The sequence below is a fragment of the Amyelois transitella genome, chromosome 14 (genome assembly GCF_032362555.1).
Source record: "Amyelois transitella isolate CPQ chromosome 14, ilAmyTran1.1, whole genome shotgun sequence".
Taxonomy (NCBI): Eukaryota; Metazoa; Arthropoda; class Insecta; order Lepidoptera; family Pyralidae; genus Amyelois; species Amyelois transitella.
Window position 1 is genome coordinate 2,930,466 of NC_083517.1, and position 24,180 is coordinate 2,954,645.

Genomic DNA, 24,180 nt, shown 5'->3' on the forward strand with positions numbered 1-24,180 from the left:
TACTTTAATATGTTATTTTTTTCTCACAACATCATAACCAAAGGATTCTGTATAATATTCCGATGTCAGTACTCATTCACATTATGTCACGTCTTCATTAATTATGGGATCGACTGAGCCTATTTTGAGACTCGAAGAAGAATTTCAACTTGATGGAACTAAGATGAATAAAAGATTTTTGAGTAAGTGACAAGTTGCCTAGCCCATCGCCTAAACGAAGAGTCTCAGGTTTGGTGATTGACTCATAAAATCTGCGCGGAGGCAGCTCATGATCTCGGATCATCGGAACATGATTCGAAACGTCCGATTTAAAATAAAGGCACGTTACGTGCGCGTTAAATACTTGTATTATTAACAAATAATGTAATGCAACTCGAAAGTTTAAAATCGGTAATAACGAAGTATGCTAAAATAGTGAGAATCAAACCCAGAACTGGCGGTAAATAGCCACTCCGCTTACGCAGGCCGGACAATCAATCCTTAAACCTTAACTACCCATCAAACCAAATCACCGTGATAAAATAACAAAGTATCAAAGTATCTGTTACTACGCAGCGCCCTGTTAGTAATACTATGCTAAAACAGTCTAAGGCGAGCGAGATTCTAGTACAATAGCCGCGGTCCACTTGCGTCACTGTGTTGCAACTTGCATTCGGTTTCGTGGCACGCATGCGCGTGATCTGTGCATTTTGAAAGGCCTTGTCATTGTCACATTCATTCATAATGGTGACGTCATGTAATGGGAAATTTTCATTCATGCGAGTTCGTGTGTACGTGACGTTTCGGCCTGATGTCATTTTGTTGAGGGTTTAAAAAAAGAAGTAAGCCTATAACTTGACCATAAACTATCAATGTGATGTGTGTCGTCAGTTTGTGGGGAGTCAAGAAATGGTGCGTTGTCAAAGTAAGCAAACGCGGGAGCAGTGTACTCCTCGCGACGATATCCGACAGGTTAGGAAGGTATACGGGACAAACTACACAATTGAATTAGCATCGAAGTAAATTAGAGACTTGTGTTGATAGAATCATGGATGGGATCGTTCATTGCAAAGAGATTTCATATTGTGTCAAAGTTCAGAGAAAATCAGTGAAAATGCTTCTACTAAGACTTAACTCCATGTTACAATAATAATAAGAAGAACCTGGGTCATTATCACCTAAATGTATTCAGTGGTACCGAATTATTTTGATCTTTATTAACCGCTGCTATTAACTGAATTAATGTAGGAACGCATGCGCATACAAGGTTTTGTTTCTTAATTGCTCGTCACAAATTGTTTACGTGATTCGCAATCTTCGTCGAGGGTTACTGGGTGTTACGACAGAGTACGTGACATAGACAAACAGACATAGATACTAGGACGACACAACATATTTGACGCATTAGGAATGCATTAGAGTCTCTACTAAGATATAGGAAACATTTCTGAAGTATTTTGTAGTCTCTAACGGACGGTTCTAGACATGTAACAAGATGTTTATTAAGTTACTCTTGTTATTAAATCAAAACAAAAACAGAGTTTAATGCTTAAACAAAAATTTGATAAGTTATGATAATGTATGCTTGTAAAAATTATTTCTGAATGTAGCATAAAATACGTACATAGTTCGGGAAATTATTTGATCTTGGCAAATTGCAGAGACCGTAACACGTAATAACTATATCGATCTGCACAACAAGTCATTTGCCAATTTAAAGCGAATTACTAATGCCTGTCTAGGAACACTTATAACAATTGGCGATTTGTAACCTTTGTTAAAGTTTGTGGTAAACTACTATCGGTTAATTTTTAAATGACAATCACGATATGTTGAATCAATAATTTATCATAACAATATATTCCCTTTAAAGAGATGTCTTTCCCATGGATATCGTAAAAGGGATAAGCATATAAACTTTGCATTCTTCTTATAGGCGATGGGCTAGCAACCTGTCACTATTTAAATGTCAATTCTGTCATTAAGCCTTGAATGACTGACAGGACACGTTCAGATGTAAGGCACATCTGAACGTGTCCTGTCAGTCATTCAAGGCTGCTAGCTCTGTCTACCCCGCATGGGATATAGACGTGATAATATGAATAAATGAATGGACACATAGACATGTATTACTTGATTGAATAGACAAGGTGAATTAGCAGTAATTAAGCGTTCACATCAGTTTCACAGATGGATCGTTTGTAACATATCGATTACTAATTGATGTTATCGATTACTCCATTAGCCTACAAACGAATGTATAGTATAGCACTTCGTGTGTTATTATAATTAACCATAGAAAGATTGAGGTAATTGTATGTGTTGTAAGTTACGGAGAAAACCGAAATATAGTTATTCGATATTCTGCTTGATGATTTTATTATATTTTTTTTTTAATTTTAGTACGATGGTAATTATACTAATCGACTTACTTCTGTTATAATTCCTGCATTTGTTTATTGATTTTCATACGTAAATGAAATCACGCCTTTTACCCGGAGGGGTTAGACAGAGGCTACATTTATTTATTTATGTACACAAAATTATGTACAGGAGCATTTAATACCGTATTTGTAGTACAAAAGTGCTACTTATTTCAATAGAAATCTCTTCCTGTAGACGACACGATCTCTGCATACTTCTTTCGCTTCACATTCATAACTCTCTTCATGCAAGCTCGGCGGCTTCAGGTACTATTGATCTGACCCTTTGCCAGGACGTCCTTAATTTGATCAAGATTGATTTTAATGTTAACATGCAAAAATAAAGACGAGTTACGCGTGTGTGTAGTAGGTACTTTGCTTACTAGAAGCGTCTACCAATCAAATTAAGGCAATTTTTTATGTTTGTAACGCGATAACTCTTGAACTGCTGGTCTGATCATAATAAAACATTATAGGTATGTGGATTAGTAAATAGAAATTTTAATTTGTTTAGTTTAGTGGTTTTTAAGATAGTCATGATTTTGTTTAAAAAAATAAACGATGACTCGTTTAAAAATTAAAAGTAAAGAAATGCTGCATTTTTAAATGATAATAATAAACCTAGAAGTAACTTTGAAATTAATCGAAATGCATAAAGCTGCAATCTACACGATCTAGGATAATTTAATTTTGTGCGTTAAATTCCGTCTGCTTCCTAGATATTTCTCAATGGCATAGTTAAGGGTTTATTGCTAAACTTGTTAAAATATTATCTCTCGTGACATAACTCCTGTAATGTCTGTGATGTGACATTGTTAAGCTTACTTTCAGTAACTGACATGTTGGGTATATGGGCTTATCGTAAGCTTTAGTCTTTATATTTATTTCCAGAGTTACGTTTATATCCCTTGCGGGGTAGGCAGAGCTAACGGTCACGAAAATACTGAAAGGCCACGTTCAGCTGTATGAATTTATGATGGAATTGAGATTGAAATTGATAGGTTTATGGCCCATCGCCTACAACAGGGATCCCAAGTTTATAAGCCTATTTTTTAGTCGCCTTTTACGAAGTGGTTCACACGGCACACATATTTATTTACAATGGACAAAACAGTTTAGTAATTTTATATTTCATTTGCATCAGATATTCTTCTTCCATACATACATGTAATCACGTCTTTATCCTTTACGGGGTAGAGCCAACAGTCTCACAAAGACTGAAAGGCCACGTTCATTGTTTTTTTTTCTTATGTTCCAATAACCCTTGTCATTAACTCTCTTCCTCATAGGGGTTACATCTTTACCTCCTTACCTCTCTGGAGAGGACCCCGGGGTGCGTTTTTTGACAATGATCCTATATTGGGCAAGTCAAGTTTTTACACGAAGCGACTCCCGCCTGAGCTTCACAATATTTGCAGCGAAACCAAAGCTATTTTGACAAAATTCTCTTCAATTTATACCGCCTCTATTTATCGTTGATTAAGTACAATTTATAACAAAATGCCTCATAATGTCAAATATATATTTATAAGGCGTATTTAAACAAACGGTTACCGATGAAGCTGAAACATTTGAGATCTAGATTGCAGGATTTAGCTTCTAATTTATGGGCTGGTTGCAATGGTTGCACCACCACAACCCACGTTGCAATGGACACGATTATGTTTGGTAACTTTTGAAATTGGTGCTTTTTAACTTAAAAGATGATATGCAGGAGGATACGATTCATTAAATGCTTGGCCGATAAAAATGGTTTCTGGCCGCCCCGGGCTCGGCTTTGCACGGCTGGCAATATATGTAGATGTAAATCTTTCTCAGAAAACCTGCTAATATAATAGCTGTTTCGCTTTTTCTTATTACGTAGAACGGGACAGCGATAGATGACATGCCACTGATGATGAGATATTATTATATACATATACATATGTATGTACTGTTGCGTTATTTATGTTATATACGAGTACGTATAGATTACCTATCATCCCTTAAATAAATATTGTTTCCGTGTAACTTGCTATACACCAGAATAGATTATTAGACTTGCCTTTCGGATTCCAGCCAATCATATTTGTTTACAAGTTGCAAAATCCAAGAATACAAATTACTATTAGCAATTAATACGAACCTACTACAAGGGAACTGGCCCTTAGTTGCGCAGTGACACCTAACCAAAACACCGCCGTTTCGAAAGGTAATAACTCAATATAACGAGTTATTGAAAATATGAGCGTTTTACCTTACAATAAAACGCTTATTAAATACTTACCTATTCGAAGCCTATAAATAAATGAGAGTGGCACTTCCGTTTCCGTATTCTGTCGTGTTTCCGGCATGATTTACCGATATTTACCCCCTCCTTTCCCACCGCCACAGGCAGGCCACGTATTAGGTTGTGCGTGGCTCTTGCCTCATTGTGTCTCGTTTATGAGCCAGGCAGGTATTATTGTATAGGCTTCGAATAGGTAAGTATTTAATAAGCGTTTTATTGTAAGGTAAAACGCTCATATTAAACACTGTACGCTATTCGAAGCCTATAAATAAATGAGAGACGTGTTTGTTATCGCCTGGCGGTGGAAAGCGCCAATGTGATGTCGTTGTTATTGACGAGAACACACTGGAAATGCTATTTCTGAGAAGATAGGCTGTATGATAGAGGGGAAGTTAAAGTAAATAATTGCAAAAAATATCATTTATTTTATATAGGTATATATGTATAAGTCTTGACTTAAGTATAATCATTCAAAGTTCTATTTTCTCAAACAAAACTAAAACAATATTACTACGTATGCGTAGTGTAAATTAAAACATGTTAACTTTCATATTCATTCATTTTAATTAGCAAGTGCTGCTAGACTGGATTAAATAAAACGCTAATATTATTTCTATTTTCATTATATAGATTGTTTTGCATAATCTCACGACGATAAAATTGGCGAAAAGTTTCTGCTGACCGCCAATTTCCTTGAGCTAGAATTGAATCTAAAGGAAAGTTATCCACCCAATTCTTAGAAGCTACTGCTGCTCGGACGCTACCAGGAGTAGCTTTAATACCAGCTTCATTGAGTAAGGCTTTTACCCAGCCTCCGATCACGGTGCGAGAGGCAGGTTTAGGGTCACCTCTTACTGTTAAGAATAGAGCATTGCGTAATCTTTGACTACATTCTAGTCTCCTTGATTGGGACGCATTTACTAATTGTTTTATCCAATAAACAGGGTCTAATAACTGACAATTTTCATTTGCAATAATTTTCCAGCCAGACTGTCTATAATCACAGGAATCAGTTTTTGACCCAAAGCGCGGCCAAAGGATTATGCAGTTTTCTTTTATAATCATGTGCTGGGGTGTGACATCGAGCAGGGTCAAATCATGTACACGCCTTCCAGAACAAAGCAATAATAAAATAGCAGTTAGCTGGGATATTCTGAACAAACTACTGTTTTCTTTTTGACAGTTAGACAAATAGTTTAATAAATGGGAAACATCCCATATAGGTGGTTTTTCTGGAATTGGTGATTTTAAAGAAATTGCCTTCAAAGCGTGTTTGACTAATATATGAGAACTCAAACATGATGAATTAGTATTACTGAGTGTAGCTACTACGGACTTATGCAAGAGTATAGTTTTATAAGACAGACCCTCTTTTTGAGATAAATCAATCAAGTAGCGTGCTAAGTCTGATCCTTGTGGATCATTACGGTTAACATGATTTTGCTCTGCCCAACGAACCCATCGCATCCATGCAGACTTGTAAGTTTTTAAAGTTGATTGTCGCCATCCAGATTTTAGCATATGTTTTTGTTCTTCGGTCCAATCAGTTAGGTCACTGGCCCACCCCCACATTTCCAAACTTCTAGAATTATCGATTTGATGTTCGGTGGTGGCCGGTTGGTAGTCGCATCGATAAGGACCTCGTGCAGTTCCGAAATTGTATGTGGTGGTGCTACTGCTCTTTTCATTGATACATAATCCGGAACTACGTGGGCTATCTGGGATGCAAATAAATCTATTGAAGGTATTCCCCATTTTTCGAATACCACTTGAGTCGCTATTGGCAAGAGATGCCACTGAGGAGGGCGGCGCTGCCTGGAAAGGTGATCTGCTTCGGAATTGTACATTCCCGGTAGATGGTAGATTCTTAGATGAGCCTGGTAAGAATCTAACAGTGAGAATATCTGAAAAGTCAGATCTAGAAGTGGCATCGATCGAGTTCCTCCTTCGTTCCGTAAGTAGGCTACCACAGTGCGATTGTCGCTTTGAATAAGAAGAGAGGTATTTGCCAGCTGTAATCGATGCCCTTGTTGTAGTACTTTCAATATAGTCAACAGTTCTTTTTGATTGCTGTGCAGCATTTTTTCGGATGTAGTCCAATTTCCGGTCAACTCTTTGTTGTTCAGTTTCGCACCCCACGCTATGTCGGAAGCGTCGGTAGTCAGAAAATGAGTAGGTGCGGGTACTCTCAGCAATGACTTCGTGTGACAGTTTTCTAGCCACCACGCCAACTCGTTTTTCGCCTCCCAGGTGATTTGGAAAAATGACTTGCCTTTCTTTGATACAACGGAATTTAACAGAAGTTGAAGGTGCCGATAATGTAGTCGACCCCTTGGAACTACGAAGCTGGCAAAATTTAGCATATCTATAAGGCTTTGTAACTGTTTCAATCCGATTTTCTTGGCTCCAAGCAATGTTTTCACTACTGAAACGATTTTCTGTATTTTTTTGTCTGGAAGGGCTTTTTGGTTTCCCAAGGGATCCCATAAAATTCCCAAGTATTCTATTTGCCGTTGAGGCGTAACAATTGATTTTTCCATATTTACTTTCCAACCTAGTCGCTCTAACATTTTGATGACTGTCAAAGCTTGATCTTCCAGAATGTTCCGATCCCGATGTGCTAAAAGATAATCGTCTAAATATACTAGAAGCCTGATGCCCTTTTCTCGAAGGATCTGAGCAATCCAATTTGTTATAGTCGCAAACACCTTCGGTGCCGAACTTAATCCAAATGGTAGACACGTCATTTGTAGCAATTCTCATTTGAAAAGCAACCTTAGGAAGCAACGATGTCTCTCTGCTACGGGCACGTGAAAGTAGGCTTGACTTAAATCTATTTTCACTAACCAGTCCTCGTTTTGCAAGAAGTCGGGTACGCTGTGAATGTTTATCAGTCGAAAATGTTGCATGTGAACATACTGGTTGAGCCTTTTTAGATTGAATATTGGTCGAGAAGAACCGTCGCTTTTGGGTACAAGAAATAGGGTTGATAAAAAACTTGGACTTCGAACAGCTATCTCCAGTACTCCCTGGTGTTTTAAGTTTTGTATTACCTTTGACATTTCCGGAGAATAGGGGATTTGTAATGCAGTGCCCTGTTCAGGAACTATAAGAGGAGGTTTCCTTACGAAGGGAATGAGATATCCCTGAATTATTTTTAGAATGTATGACGGTGCATTCATGTCCCGCCATTGTTGGCAGTAATACTGGAGTTGGCCGGCTTGAAAATTCCTGAAGTCAGGATCGCCTCCGTTTGTCACGGGATTTTCCTCTCCATGCAGGTGATGCGGCTCGTTTTGACGTTCGTCTGTCATTTGTTTTTTCAGCACGTCCCGAGCGGCCACGAAATGACTGCGAAGCATTTGACATGCCCTGATGATCGCGTTCTTGCGCAGAACGGTATTCATAATGTTCATCTTGGGCAGATGAATATTTTCTATAACTACCCCCTTGCGCAGGTGGGCGATATTTTGTATTATGGCCTTGCGCAGGCTTGTTTCTAGACCCCTGTGCGGGATGACGACATATATTATGTGGACCTGCTTGCACAGAAGGTTTGTTGGCTTTCGGCTTCGTCCAGAAAATTTTCCTTACACCGCCATATTTGTCCAACACTGATGTAAACGTCTGCTCTTCAAATAAATGGGAACAAGATGGTGGAATCTTCCTCAGAGCTGTTTTAACTAAGGGATCTTTAACGTACTTTAAAATGGAGTCGCGCCTTTGTTGGATCGTGTCAGCTCTATGTCCACATACTAACTGCATAGCGTCTGAAGACACCTTGTGAAAATCACCTTTCAAGAAAATATCTTCCATCTTGTTCTTTATGTCTAAATAAGTTATCATTTCCGATTCCTGGGACCACTTAAGAAAATCTCGTATGCCACATTCCAGAGTTTCTTTTTGTTTTAGTAATGCATATGTTAGGGTAGCATAACTTTTTTCAATGAAGGAATAACTTTTAGCCGTGTCAAATGATTTAATTTCATCATTTACTTCTAATTCAATAAATCCCGGGGAGTGACTATAAGTTTTCTGAACCTCAGAGTAACGGACGTCACTCCAAGTAGAGTCACCAAAACGTTGAAGACTATTTATTGCGGTGATATATTCAGCGGAAGCTTTTGCAATAGTTGGTTCTTTAAGACTAGTGTCTAGACAAATGCTAAAACTTTGTTCATTTGTAACCTTAATAGGAGACACCGCACCGGGAGACGTAATATTTATCGCTGGACTGAATAAATCACCACTAATATTAGCTTCAATAAAATTATCGTTCTCTAAAGCAACATAATTTGGGGTAGATTGACATTGTTGATGGAAAACTTGATTACGTAATTCACTTACTTCTTTTGATAGCTTTTTAAGCAGCCTGGTTGATCTCCTGTCTTTTTTATACTTCTTACGATTCCGTCTCTTGGATGATGAATCCGAATCACTGCTTGATGAACTATTGCTGGAACTATCACTTTTTCGGTTATCGTTCTCACCATCGTCTTTACTATTAGCATTATTCATGTTAAATCTACAATTCACAATAAAAATGTTAATCGATAGCCGGTAGTATTAAAAAATCGTATTATCGTAAAAGCATCAAATAGTAATAAAAGGTAGCCGCAGGAAAAATATTATTCTACCCTTTTGCCAGAGGGTAAAAAAGTACCTGCTTACAAATACCTTTTGTAGTCTTCTTACATAAAACTTAGTAAGAAAATATAAATTACCTGAACGAAGCAGCAGCTCAAGCAAACATTAATAATAAAAATTTGGTAGGTATCTTACCAAAATTCCAGTAATTATGAAATTGTCTTTTTTTTTTTTTTTTTTTTTTACGACTACGTATCTGTACGAAAAAATATCTGAAAATTATTTCTTTGACTTACAAAGAATACAACCGTCTTGGACGGGGAAACAGACGCCAATGAGGCAAGAGCCACGCACAACCTAATACGTGGCCTGCCTGTGGCGGTGGGAAAGGAGGGGGTAAATATCGGTAAATCATGCCGGAAACACGACAGAATACGGAAACGGAAGTGCCACTCTCATTTATTTATAGGCTTCGAATAGCGTACAGTGTTTAATACCCTGTTATTAAATTGTTCAATAATTTTAGCTTTCCAATTCACTTTGCCGTTTTGTAATAGAAAATTAAGTCCTTTAAATGGTCAATGTGACATTTTAATTGCTGTTTTTTGCATTTCAATTTGTCAGAATGTGCGTACATAAGGTGTGTTTTTGCATGTAACTGATAATGTATTGAGGAAGCCTTCACCTACATTTCGTATCTGCCTCATTTCAATCATTAACTGAAAATCGCTTAACCCACTTTCGATTAGGTTACGTTACTTAAATATGTAAATGGCAAGTTTCATTTAAGAATTATGTCAGTTTGTAGCTATATTTATCTAAGTCTGTTTTCGCTATTGCATTTTTTTATAGGAAAACTGTTATGTTTTACAGTTTTGTATCTCAAAATGGGTTAAACTCTTGGAACTAAATGATCTAACTTGTTAAAATATCTATTCGTTTATATAGTGTTATACAATTTTTTTATGATAAAAAATGTTTTTAAAGTTTAGATGAGAAACGCAACGATCGATTGACCTTACTAGTTATTCCACAGATACTCGTAAAGGCAATTTTAAATATAAAGCCTCTTCTACTGAACACAAGTAGTAAGCAAATATTCTCAAAAAAAAATAAAAAAATAGAATTTTTTTAAACCATTCATATAATCAAAGATCTGGTAACTAACAAATTCCGAGCGTCCTTCACGCCCCGCACAAAATCGCATTGCATGATGCAATTGAAATATACACGTGGTCGTACAAAGTTCACATACAGACCTTACTTGAGGTCAGCCTGCAAGTTCACCTGGGCTCGAAACCAGTTCGCGATCGTGTGCACCGTGTGTGTTACGTAATGTATGTTTCCGCGTTATACAAGTGATCTATAGCGAGTGGTAGTTTATAAGATTTATTGACTACTAGTTACTATTAGGCGACTAATGTGTAGGCTTATAAACTTGGGATTCCTATTTTAGGGGATGGGCTAGCAACCAGTCACTATTTGAATCTCAATTCTATCTTAGAGCCAAACAGCTGAATGTGACCTTTAAGTCTTTTCAAGATTGTTGGCTCTGTTTACCCCGCAAGGGATATAGACGTGACTATATGTTTGTATCTCTCCTAGATAGAGGCGTGATTTTGAGTATGTCATAGCCAGTCGACGCTCGATGGCGGAAAATCTAAACTTTTAATCCCAGACAGCACGAGGGTTTAATTTTAAAAGCCTAACCATGTCCGGACTTTTAGACCTTGTGTCTGGAACCAGTTATATGATTGGGAATAAAATGGAAATGAAACGACCGAAATATTTCAAAACATTCATGGCGCACAAACTTTTACAGTTTTTAAATTTTTGAATTTTTGTTAGTCACAAAAATATATTTTTTCACATTTCTTTTAGAAAAAAAGGAAATTTATACATTTTGATTTTATTAAGTTTTGAAAACTGGCAATCTAAATTGATTGAAATTATAACGACAATTGTTTTTTTTTTTCTAATCACATTACATATTATGGAACTGTTAACTTTTATTGTCAGCCGGACGAACATATTCTGTTACAAATTATATATTCGTTGTTCTTTTAATTAACATTAAGAAAAAGCAATTTACACAATCTTGCCTAAGAAACGTACCATGTGTATTAGGCATAACGGATTTGAAAGTGTTGCAAGGTCGCGGAAGACCGACCGCTGAGCCACTGAGCAGTCGCGGGCAAGTTAAACAACAGATCGATAGATAAAAGATATGAACGGTATTCAATTAAATATATATTTGATAGTTACTCAACTGCGAAAGAAGTATTATGTATTTGGCATGTTTTATTCTTTTATTTAACTCGTACTTAGGGCTTAAAGTGGATGGTTTTCAATAGAGTAGAATTAAGATCACTTTAGAGTTCCCTACGTAATCTCACATTCTCGATCGTCACAAGTAAAATAAAAAAAAGGTAGTCTCTGCCTACCCCTTCGTAAAGTAACGTGATTGTATCTGTGTGTAATTATTAATTGAAGTGTTAATTACTGCCCAAGTAAGTTCACTGAATAATGCATTTCTGATTAAATTACGAGTAGTCGACCAGTTTTTAAAATTAATTTGTCTTAACAAACTTGTTTGATTCGTAATTGTTGGCATTAGATAAGCTAATTAAAGAGATTTATTGTACCTCAGGGCTTGAATAAGTTTCACATTAATACAGCAGTTTACGTGATAAGTGGTTATAGTTCAAAACAAATCAGGAATCACATTCCTAATGAAAACAAGAACTAAATTGTAAAATATCGATACACCTACGATGTTACCGGCATAATTGCAGTTAAACTTGGGTGATATGAATTGATAATTTTCCATAATCTTCCAGGAGGTAACTAACGAACAATAAGTATCAATAAAAATACATATATATAATTATTTCCATACTTAGATAATTTAAGTATTTATAAACATTAAACTTCTGAAAAAAATAACGACTTATATATTATCGACTCGTAAAAAGGCATATTAATTTAAAAATACAACAATAAAACTGTTGTTTCTTATGACTGTTTGTGTCAAAATAAATAAAAAAAAAACTACAGAAATGTATCTTAATAAAATAAAAAATGTAGGTATATTATTCAAAATTTACTTATATCGTAATGTCTTTTGTCCTACAGGTAGTGGTGTGCGCGTGTATAGCGCTGACTTCGGCGCAGTTCGGTTACGACGTGGACTTATCTGATGGGTACTTCGGCACCAACTTTGGGGCTTCGGGCTTCGGTGCTTCGGGCCTCGGAGCGCTATCTGCGGCCGCCGCTAGAGACCCCAGGGCTAATACAGGTGAGTTTGGTTATGAAGTGGACTCCTCTAATAGGTTTACGGCACCAAATTGTGACTTGCGGGCTTCGAAGAGGGTCACGTGGTCGCGGTTGGTCATAAAACAGGGTACTATTTTGAACTTGGTTATAATATATTTTCTTTAATTGTCGTGTGGTTTCCGGTACCCAAGATTAGGAACACTCCATCTCTTTCTCATGGATGTTGTAAAAGGCGACTAAGAGATTGGCTAATAAACTTGGGATTCTTCTTTTAGGCGATGGACTCAATCTCAATTCCATCATAAGCCATAGAGCTACACGTGTCTTTTCAAGATTGTTGGCTCTGTCTACCACGTAAATCATAAAGACGTGATCATATGTTGTATTATATGATATACCTAAGTTAAGCAATGTATTCCGGCAATATGTGGAAATAGTAGGATTGAGCTCTCATATTATGTGAAATTGTTTTAAATTTCCACGGGAATTAATTAAAATCTAAATGATAAATAGTCTTCTTCTTCTGCAGTATCTGTTTAACAACCTTTCATCGCAAAGCCAAAATCATTTACACAATTAAAAAAAATAGATTGTTATCATGTCAATATCCAACATGGATGTTTTATTTTTAATTTCCTTATAAGGAACGTCAACTGTAGTTACCTACAGATGTTGTCGTGAAGCGTAACAAAACGACTAGACATGTTAAATAGATCACAAGGTATCTAAGATTGATGTATAATATAACAGATTTATGAGATCTCATTTCATAGATTTATACTTAGTCTAGACAGCATGTATTTTAGAACTCCAAAGCGGATGTAATTGTTTTTAATCCGCAAGTTGCCAAATGATTTATCGTAGGCGGTAATAAATGATGTTAAAACCGTGAGAAACATGTTTTTATATATTTTTTTATGAATTATAATTTAGTTCATTGGAATATAAAATAACATTAGGGTAATGCCTTTAGTTGCGAAACAATGTATTCGTAGGAAAAAAAATAATAAAAAAATATAAGTACGGAAATAATTTTATAGCTACACGTTTAAGATAATTTAGAATAATCTAATAATGGCATAAAAATTAAGTACAGTCCGAGCAAAAAATATTTATTTTTATTTTATTATTCTTCATATTATTATTTTTAATGAAAAAAATTGACTATAGGTCTATATTTTTTATTTTATTTTGAAAAGTGGAAAAACAAAATATTTTTTTAAAATAACTGTAAATAACAAACCTTACTAAAATTGAATAAATGCAAAAGGAGGATCTATCCATCCTATTTTTGTGTTCCGAATAGCACCCTGATGGTCCAGAATGTCAAAATCAATTTCCGTTGTGGATTACTGTGACTGACGCGTCTGCTGTCAAAATTCTCCCATAATTCTGAGCAAACTGATTTACTGAACTGACGCCAAGCTGATCTCGTTACTGTTGTCTCAGTCTGTAATACAGATAACGACTTTGGATCCCGGAGGTTGCATTTTCATATATCCTAATAAAGATAAAAAAAAAAAAAATATGTTCAATCACTATGGTATTATTTTTAAAGTTTACAAGTACATCAATGCGTGTATTTCAATAAAGATAAAACTCTCAAATATTACATAATACGTACGATTTAATAAAATGACTTGACAAATTATGACGGACTGCCAATAAATAATGTAAGAACCTAAGCCTGTAATAACAGGTTGGTCATTCTAAATCATTTAGCTACTATAAATTAATTATACGGAAATTTTTGTCAATGACAAGTAGGCTGCGCTGCCGCATATTTTGGCCCGTGGTAGCAAAATTGGCACTTCATCAGTCATTCCGAGGTTGCCCACAATCTTTAGCATCGTGAATGAAGGCATGAGTTGAAAGGTACCGGTTTTATGAGAGTACAATACTATAAGTCATTGAGAAATACTTGACAAATGGGTAGGGACTGTAGTACTAAGTACATTTATCTAATAAGACATTAATTAATTAATATGACTTCCACGCAACAACACATTAATAGACGCAAAATTGATATCAATAAAAATTATATTGAAACAGAAGTTTGTGTGTGGAAATTTATGTACAGCGAATGTTATAATTTGACACTTGGTTAAGGAACTTTATTATATCTTATAACCCCTGTAATCCATTAACAATGACATGGTCGCTTCATATAGGTCTCTATGCATGGGAAATACGTAGAAGTCATTATTTTGCTTAGGACGTACTAAATAAAAATAAATATAGGGCATTGTATGTATGTGATATCATTTGTTGATTGTAAACTTGACATTAAAGTTTTTCATATTTATGTAATTATTTTTACATAGTCAAGTGACGATTGCTATATAAGAAGAATTATTATACACGTAAGTTATAGTTTTTATTTTAACTTCTCATAAAAAGAAATTAATAACATTATGATATTACGCCAAAATCTTGACCTCAACAGTACAACATGAAATTAAAAATTAATTTCAAAGGTATGTAACTAATTCGCATGATACGTGCCTTATCTACATGACTGTATTCAATCACAGTTTACTCAATATTTCACAATAATAGTCAAAAATGGTTTGACCGTGGTCTTTTGATACATATCTTGACGTATTTAATGCACACAGCCGTGTTATCATTGCGTTTGCGCAACCTCTGTCAGTTTAAAGAGTAAACTGTCATTGTTTGGATTTGGACGTGGCCTAATTTGTTTGTTTTTCATTGTGGCCCAAAAATATGAGATTTCACTCTAAGACAATATTTGAATTCACTTTGTATGTGTGATGGATTTTATTTTAATTTATTTGTCTTGATAAACTTTATCTCGGGTCTGCTGGAAGAGATTTCTCTAGAAATATGCAGAAGCTATGTACTTTTGTTTTTTGTAGTTACCATTCCTGTATATTTTCTGTGTACATGAATTAGTAAAAAAATTAATAAGCTGTACATTATTATTATATATAATAAGCTTTATATATATTGGTAAATAATAATAGCTGTCAGGAAGGTAGGTAGCCAATAAAAAATAACCTTTTTATACCATGTTAGGTAACATTCAATCAAAATATGTACAAATTCTGCTATCTTTAGTTTTGAAGCAAAAAACTGAGTATAAAATCGGCTAAACTCTTACATATAGCGAAAAAAAACATACATAAAGAGAAAAAAGAGGCGCAATTTTATTTTTATATATTTATATAAAGCATACACGAAAGATCTAAACATAATGGAAATATATAAGTAAGCAATCATTGACAAACAATAAGGTCATATTTTTTCGAGCCAAGGTATAAATTAATATTAGCTTTGGATTCCTTAGGGCGCGGCCACGCAAAACGGTGGGAAGTAAATTGTCTAATTGCTTATAAAATGATCATGGATTGTAGGTGACCGTTTTTGCCCGAGGCCCTGCAACCTACAAAATGGCCCTTTGCTTGCAACATCAAAATATTTCAAAGCAATTATGGTAATGTCTTTATGTAATGTTTTAAGTATGGACAGTGAGCACGTTACCTTGGCTTGTTGTTATTGTTGCATATTAATATCGCTACAGTTTTTATTTTTCTAAGTTTGAAAGCCTTCTCTTTGATTGACTTTTTAAAAGTAAGGCAGCTGGCAGATCATATAAATATTGTTTTATTTTTAAAATAAAGCGTATTAAAATTATTCGCTTGTTGAGTTGGTTGTTCACTTATAGGTATACCTATAGAAAGTAAAATTAAAACATTCGAAAATAATATCAATTTCTTGTGATACCTTGATTTTTCCCTATAATAATAAATAAGTATGGCATAATGTTGAATTTTTTTTAATAAATTATTTAAACAACAAATATTAGTATAACATATAAGAATTAAATGGCAGATATTATTGTTAACAACATAAATTACCGGTTTAATGCCTGTTGCCAATAAATATTGAAAAATGGTCACATATAATGATAATTTATACGATCACAAATTCATGATCAAATCGCATGAAATTGGTACCACGGTCAATGACAACAAATTATGCATAAGGTCACGGCAAAGGTATGGGTATAAATTTGAATATCTTAGTAACTTGTAAATTATAATTTTATCTAAATAGAAAGGCCAACTTTTGAGCCAAAAAATGAAGATTTATTTTTGTCTGATAACTAGTTAAAATAAAATGAATGAGAACCGTTTCAATTCGGTATCTTGTGATTGGTTTACATTATTATCACAGTATACAACGTACATTACAGACATACATAGTCACGTCTATATCCCTTGCGGGGTAGACAGAGCCGATAGTCTTGAAAAGACTGATAGGCCATGTTCAGGTTTTTGGCTTGATGATAGCTTGCTAGCCCATCACCTAACAGAAGAATCCTAAATTTATAAGTCTATCCATTAATCGCATTTTATGACATTAATGTCAAAGAGAAGGAGTGGTCCTTTTCTTTTTATATTGGTGCCGGGAACCACACGGCACACATATACATACCTATGTTCACATTAACCCTAAAATAAAAAGAGTCAAAGAAAGCTTTGGATGACTATGGATACTCAGTTTACCCATCGCCCAGAATAATGAACCCTGAACATTAGCCTTCCTCTTGATCAAATTAATATTCTCAATACGAGCATACTATTTTTTTTTCTTTACAAGACCAGTATTTATTTTTGCACTGAACTAAACAGCTATTACGTTGTAAAGTGTTGCAAATTCAATTAGAATAATGAGATAAGCTTAAATTGGGGCTAAGACACGCTCATTTCCCTGATAAGAGTTTGTCTCTTTATTAATCTGTGTAATTATTACTTGGCACCTTGCTAACTATAGTGGCATATAGCCACGTGATTACGATTTCGAAATATAAAGGGCAACGCTCACTGATTGTAACGCAACGTCAAAGCCGACGCGTGACTACGATACTTTGACTTGGGTATTGTAATTATATACATACATACGTTAAATAAGGGGTACCAAGAAGGGTAGGCAGACGCTATATTATTCCAATTGCCACGATTTCTGTATACTTCTATCAACATCAATAATTCTCTTCATGCAAGCTCGTCGGTTAAAAGTATTCTTGACCTGAGAGGTTAGTGCGAGTTTTGCTCGAACAAACGCGTCGATGAAATTAACGCGAATTTGTATGTGATTTAATCAGCGCCATCTAGTGGTAACACGATGGCACTAATGCAACTCCATACAAACTAGCGTTTGTTGCTCGCCGCGTTTACTTGCTCTACGCGTACGTGTAAAACTCGGGTTAACCCCTCTGACCTATCGCCAGGATGTCCCCGATCTGATTAATTTATTTATTTTATAAATTTCATAAATTTTTTAAATTTTATTTTTTAATCAATTAATTTTATATTTCCAATGAAAAAAAATTTTTTGAATAGTAAGTAAGTCAAGATATTTTTTTGAGTGGAGTCTTTAATGTGATGTGCGACGGCCCTTTAGGCACATGTAATTAAATCCAAATTAATTGCAACTTTAGTTGCGAAATTAATTAATTGTATAGAAATAATAAAAGAAAATAGAAACAATTTTATACGCTTATTGTAAAGTATAAGAGCCCGTGGGTCTCCTGTGACCACAATTCAGAAGTTAAGTCAGCTTTACACGAAGGGACCTCCGCAACCTTGCAGGGAGTTGCCTGAATGTGTACGTACAATTATAAATAGCCAGAGCATGATGAGAAAAGAACTTTTTCTGATTGGCCTGGGTCTTGGATGTTTATCTGTATAAGTATTTATTATAAAATATAGTATCGTTGAGTAAGTATCTCGTAACACAAGCCTCGAACTTACTTCGAGGCTAACTCAATATGCGTAATTTGTCCTGTATATAAGTATTTATTTCTATACAAACTATATTTTCCTTGATAATTATATCGTGTGGTTTCCGGCACCATTAGAAAAGAAAGAATAGGACCACTCCATCTCTTTCCAATGGATGTCGTAAAAGGCGACTAAGCGATAGGCTTATAAACTTGGGATTCTTCTTTTAGGCGATAAACTAGCAACCTGTCACTATTTGAATCTCAATTCTATCACTAAGCCAAACAGCTTAACTTGGCCTATCAGTCTTTTCAAGACTGTTGGCTCTGTCTACCTCGCAAGGGATATGGACGTGATTATGTGTAAGTATGTATGTATGTAATTATAACACTCGTCTTTTGGTTCAGTGGCTATAATAAATATGGATAATCCGTACGATCTAAAATCTGTCAAGGGCTAAAATTACTTGCTAAACTCACAGCGTTGTGTGTTAATAAGCAGAAAACAATGCATCTGTGACTGAACTCCGCGTCAAACGTAAAGGCCGATGCTCACATTGAGCCAGCTAACAATTTATTTACATACATACATACATATGGTCACGTCTATATGCCTTGCGGGGTAGACAGAGCCAACAGTCTTGAAAAGACTGAATAGCCACGTTCAGCTATTTGGCTTCATGATAGAATTGTAAGATTCAAATAGTGACAGGTTGCTAACCTATCGCCTAAAAAAGAATCCCAAGTTTGTAAGCGTCCGAGATAAACTAAAGATACGTGACGTGCGTGTTTAATACTTATAGTACATATTTATCAATTTGAATTTTTCTTTGATTATGCTAATCAATTTTAGTTATTTGTTGACTCCATCGTAAGCTCCGTCTATCCCGTATAAATATGTGATATATGTGTGTATTAAATTAATAATACTATTTGGATCTCAATTCCATCATAAAGCCATACAGCTGAACGTGGCCTTTTATTTTTTCAAGACTGTTGGCTCAGTCTACACCGAGATAAAAACTTGACTATAAAACACTGGCTCAAAGCACTGGCTCTCTCATCAATCATTGGCTCAATGTGAACATGAGTCTGGGGCCGTCGCTAATGACAAAATCGTGCTTGGTCGAGCAAAAACTAGCTGCCTGCGTACACCACAATGTCCTGTCTGCCCCTTTATCAGAATTAATTATGACGGGTAAATGCGGCCTAAAATAAACAAGCCGTTTGGCGGAAACCCATGGTCACTTGTCTGTAGTTATGTCGATGAAAAGTGTTTTAATATAAAACTTAAATTCAATCAAAAAATATTTTTCTTAAATCGGCACGTGGCACGAACGCGGAAAACTGTGAGTCTGGGTTGGAGAAAATTTCTTTGTTTGTTCGTAATATTTTGCGCACAGAAATTTATACATTTCTGTCATTCTTCTTTTTTTTCATGTCAAAATAAAGTATATAATTTTTTTTTTCAAAATAAGTATCTAAAATATGAATGGCTTGATTGAAATTGTCTGTGTATTGTGTAATGTAAGATCAGTCTCCTTTTAATTTTGTTAAATTCCGAATGTAAATATTGAATCATGCAAATTGTTTGCAATTTGAAAGGAAAATATAATTTTATATGAAAAATATATTGCGCAAGATCGCTTGATTCGAAGTACAATAAATTAAAAACTTTTTTAGGAATGGTTTAATAAAATAACTTGAAAATTGTGAAACAAAGGAATTTGTGATATAAATACTTAGATAGACATATAAGGCGGAAGCTATAAAGTTCTAAACCTCAGAAAATTTGCGAATCAACAAAAGGATATCGTGTTTTTATTGAGGAAATAGGGATTATTAATTCCTCGTTATTGTAATCCAAAGCGTAATTAGGATATGCTTAATACTTCTTAATACTAGGTTTCCATAATGGCAAATATTAAATAGAACTTAATAATAATAGTCATAAACAGATTTAATTTATTTATTTATTTAGGAAACATAAAATTGTTATAACTCTGTAACAATATACACATATTATATACAATACATAAATCAATAAAGTTTCTACTAGAAAACGTTCCACAGACTTTGACAATTTATATTTTTATATAAACCAATTGTTGTAACCCCACTCATTATGAGTCTGCTTGGTTATAAATTATTTCCTGGATGATATTAATGTCAACCTCATGCCATTTATATACAAATAAAAAAACTTGGGATTCTTTTTAAGGAGATAGTTACCAGTCACTATTTAAATCTCAATTCTATCATTAAGCTGAATACAGCTAAATGGGCTCTCAGTCTGTTCAAGGCTGTTATCTCTGTCTACCCCGTAAGGATTAAAGACGTTATTACAATTTCCAGTTTAGAGACAGGGCAATCTCTGTTTTCTGACATTTTGCGTTACTGAAAGTTTTAATGTTGCCATGTAAATATTTAATATTTTAACATTGTAGGCAGATTTCAAATATAATACCAAAGGTAAGGACACAAATTGCAAACGGTCTCTTGCAAAAACATAAAGATAAATCAATTTCACAAGAGCGATACTATCAAACTAATTATGTAGCCGGCTATTTGTTTTAATTGTTTTAAAATGCGAGTTATGTGATTGCGAATAACAGTGCTCTGATTCACAGACACAATGTCAGATGTCTGATGAAGATAGGTCAAATTTGCAAGGTTTTATATTCAATTATTATAATAATTATCTTTCTCCTAGCGTTAGTCCTGGTTGCATAAATACATTTCTAGAGAGGAGCCCAGGGTCAGTCGTATTTGACCATTGTGACGACATCACTAACGTCATACGCCATCAGCCAATCACAGTGAAGAATGTGACGCGCACAGTTAATAGCGGCGAAGAGTCTAATCGCGCAAGCAAAGATTTCTTGGATTGGAAAGATTTATTGGAGCATAAATACAACCTCCAACTTCGTCAGAGCCGTGCTTCCCCAGGCACCCAGTCTGGTGGAAGATCTTCAATGGTGGTCGTTGAGCCGAACAAACGCTCCCGCTACAACCATGATCCTGAATAGGGAAAGTCAGAGAAGTATTTACACGAAGCGACTCCTGTCAGACTTTCATAACCTTTGTTGGCGAACGTAACCCACATTGAATCATGGTTACATAAACTTCAGGATCAAATCCTGAGTATTTTAAGTAAACTGAATCTATTTTTGTACGAAAAACGTTCATTTCAAGTTGTAACTTCATATGACATTGCGCGGAAAAACCAAGTTCAATGTTAAATAGACAATGATTGTTAAGTCATTTTTCTTTGACTGTATCTTGTTGTGTAATTCAACGAAATATTTTATCCAATACATTTCCTTAACAGCCCGTATAACTGTGTGGCTTAATTGTTTTAACAATAACACTAGATTTAGCCAGCGGCTCCGCCCGCGTGAAAAGAGCCCTATGTCCTTCTCCGTCCTCCATATTCAAAATTTTATTGAGATCAGTTCAGTGGTTTTCACGTGAAAGATGAACAATCAAACACATTTTTACATTTATATTTTATAAACCATCTGGCCAAAAAGAACTTTCTTAAAAATATTTTTTTTCTTATTTGACGACAAACTTGATGTGTTTTCGCTATCAATGTTACCAACACCTCTCTTTTTACAAGGCGAGTATAAAGACATTGTATCTAAGTAAGATGTAACTTTAAACCGTTATGTAAATATAACTGCGTAATTGGCCGATAAATAACTTCATAATTGTAACGTTTGGATAACAAGCAAGGATTAATGTCGCAAGCAGATTCTTGACATAATTATGAAAAATTATAAGTTTAAAATTTAGTTCAAAAAGTTTCTTTATTTAAACTAAGCATGTATTTATTTCAACACAAACATATATCAATTCATGCCTTACGGGGTAGATAGAGCGGTTGTAAATGAGACTACTTGATAAGAAGGCTAATGATGGAAATTGGGACTCAAAATATAAAAATGAAGATCGTAAGATATTTTCAATTTGCTAAGCTTTTCCCTTAATTGTCATTTACACCCTGCGTAGATAAGCAACTGTCACACCCCTTGTTTTTTATTTGCGACCAGACCAGCGTGGAAGTTGTATTTACAATTACATTAAACATACATGTATACATAAAATCACGCTTTATTGCCAGAGGGGTAGGCAGAGACTACATTTTTCCACTTGCCACCATCTGTTGACGATTTCACATTATGTATTAATTTGATAAAGACTTATAAGTACTGTTATCTTTATTACCAAATGGACATCAATTGCATTATGTCGAAGATTCAATCCGGTCCGGTTTCTTCGGTTTATGTAATGAGAAAGCTGAAATCTCGTTAAATTTATAGTACGCAAACATACCATTTACGTATATATTTACTCATTGAATTATGAGAAATCTTGTATTACTTAATTATTATGGTATGGAGGATGATTTTAAGCGGATTGTTTTCATATAATATGCTTGGTTGCATAATTTGAATGCATAGGTCATCTACAATTTAAAGTCACTAATCCTCGTAGGTAGTTGCTAAAAAAACTTCCTAAGACGGTTACCTCATTAGTTGCCATTACGAAACGATTAATTCTATTTTTAAACTGTGTTTCTTATTTAACAGACCGACAAACAATGGATTTTCATCTTTGTTTATATACTGGCTGTTACCTATGTCAATCAATCTGCTTTTAATCTCTTTTTTGCGACTGGCCGATTGCAAACATGTGTGTTAAAAGACAATTAATTTCTAAATTTATTTGAATACTTTGGTACTGTACCTATTTTTGAATTAATTCCAATTTAAATTTGTTTTTTTTACTTTACGGACTTGGATAGTACTGAAGTTCCTATGAGAACTGCCAGAGCCTTTTAGGATTGCTAGGAAGCTCAGAACCTATATAAGAAGTGTTTAGTACAAACGTTTTCGTAATATCAAACAAATTATTTGCAATGCTCTAAGCGACGACCTTCAACTTGGACATTTTTAAGTCAAAGTAAATGATTTTATATAATAAATTGTTTAGTAAACTAATTGTCAATACAGCCACGGATATGGCATTGCAAAGGAAAGCAGTTGGATTGTTGTATTACATAACATATTTTATTTCAAATTAAGGAACTTTATTTTTTTGCCTTCATACTTAAACCTATAGTTAGGCATAAGCAATTAAGAGAATATGCCCATGCACATGCTACGTCTTTATCCCTCATGGTGTAGACAAAACCAATAGTCAGAAGAAACAAACACCATGTTGGATGGTTTAATGAGGGATGTGATATGAATGTAAATTTATATGTAAATTTTATATTTTAATATTTCAGGTCCCGTGTTGTTCCCCCAGTCTCCCCCCGGCGACCCGTCCCAGACCAGCGGCGTCGTAGTAGGTGCCTCCGGGTACGGCTTTGTGCCTCCCGGCTCTCAAGGTAAACCTTACGGAAGATAATAACCCTAGTCAACATGTAGTTAGCACTAATATCCGAAGCACTCTAAATTATCAGGATTATAAACTCCGAATGCCAATTACCGCGGTGCCAGGACCCTAAAATAGTTTTTTTTTATCAATACCGCGTGTATTACTGGAAATATAATAATGGCCACTATTCCAATAAAATTCTAAATTTGAAAAGTACAAACGCACATCTTTTGTTTTCGTTCTTTTAAAATTGGAACAAAGAACTAGTTAGTTCTTAAAGTTTATAAATGGTCATTGTTATGTTTCGAGCAGAATTTTAATATTAATATAATTTATTTGTATGAAAGCTTTAATGCATGGATAGTATTTGCATGAACCTCCCCATACCCTGGAATGGAAGCTTTGTACAAATGTAACCAGGGGTTAGAACTAATTTTGTATTATATAAATGTAAATACTTTTACATGGACGAGGCTGTAAATAGATCCGATGTAATTTTAATTTATGGT

The 24,180-nt window shown here is 34.8% G+C and overlaps 1 protein-coding gene across 2 annotated transcripts in view; it reads left to right on the plus strand.

Annotated features, from left to right (window-relative positions):
* The window catches only part of LOC106130919 (uncharacterized), a 37,783-nt gene extending 13,603 nt beyond the window's left edge, over positions 1 to 24,180 (plus strand). Inside the window, exons 1-3 of one of the 2 annotated variants that reach the window (XM_013329868.2) lie at positions 816 to 891; positions 12,394 to 12,556; positions 23,580 to 24,180. In XM_013329868.2, coding sequence (XP_013185322.1) covers positions 889 to 891; positions 12,394 to 12,556; positions 23,580 to 23,701 — 288 coding nt within the window. In that variant the 5' untranslated portion in view covers positions 816 to 888 and the 3' untranslated portion in view covers positions 23,702 to 24,180. Of the gene's footprint in view, positions 1 to 815; positions 892 to 12,393; positions 12,557 to 23,579 lie in introns of those variants that run through there. The other variant, XM_013329867.2, reaches the window with a different exon arrangement.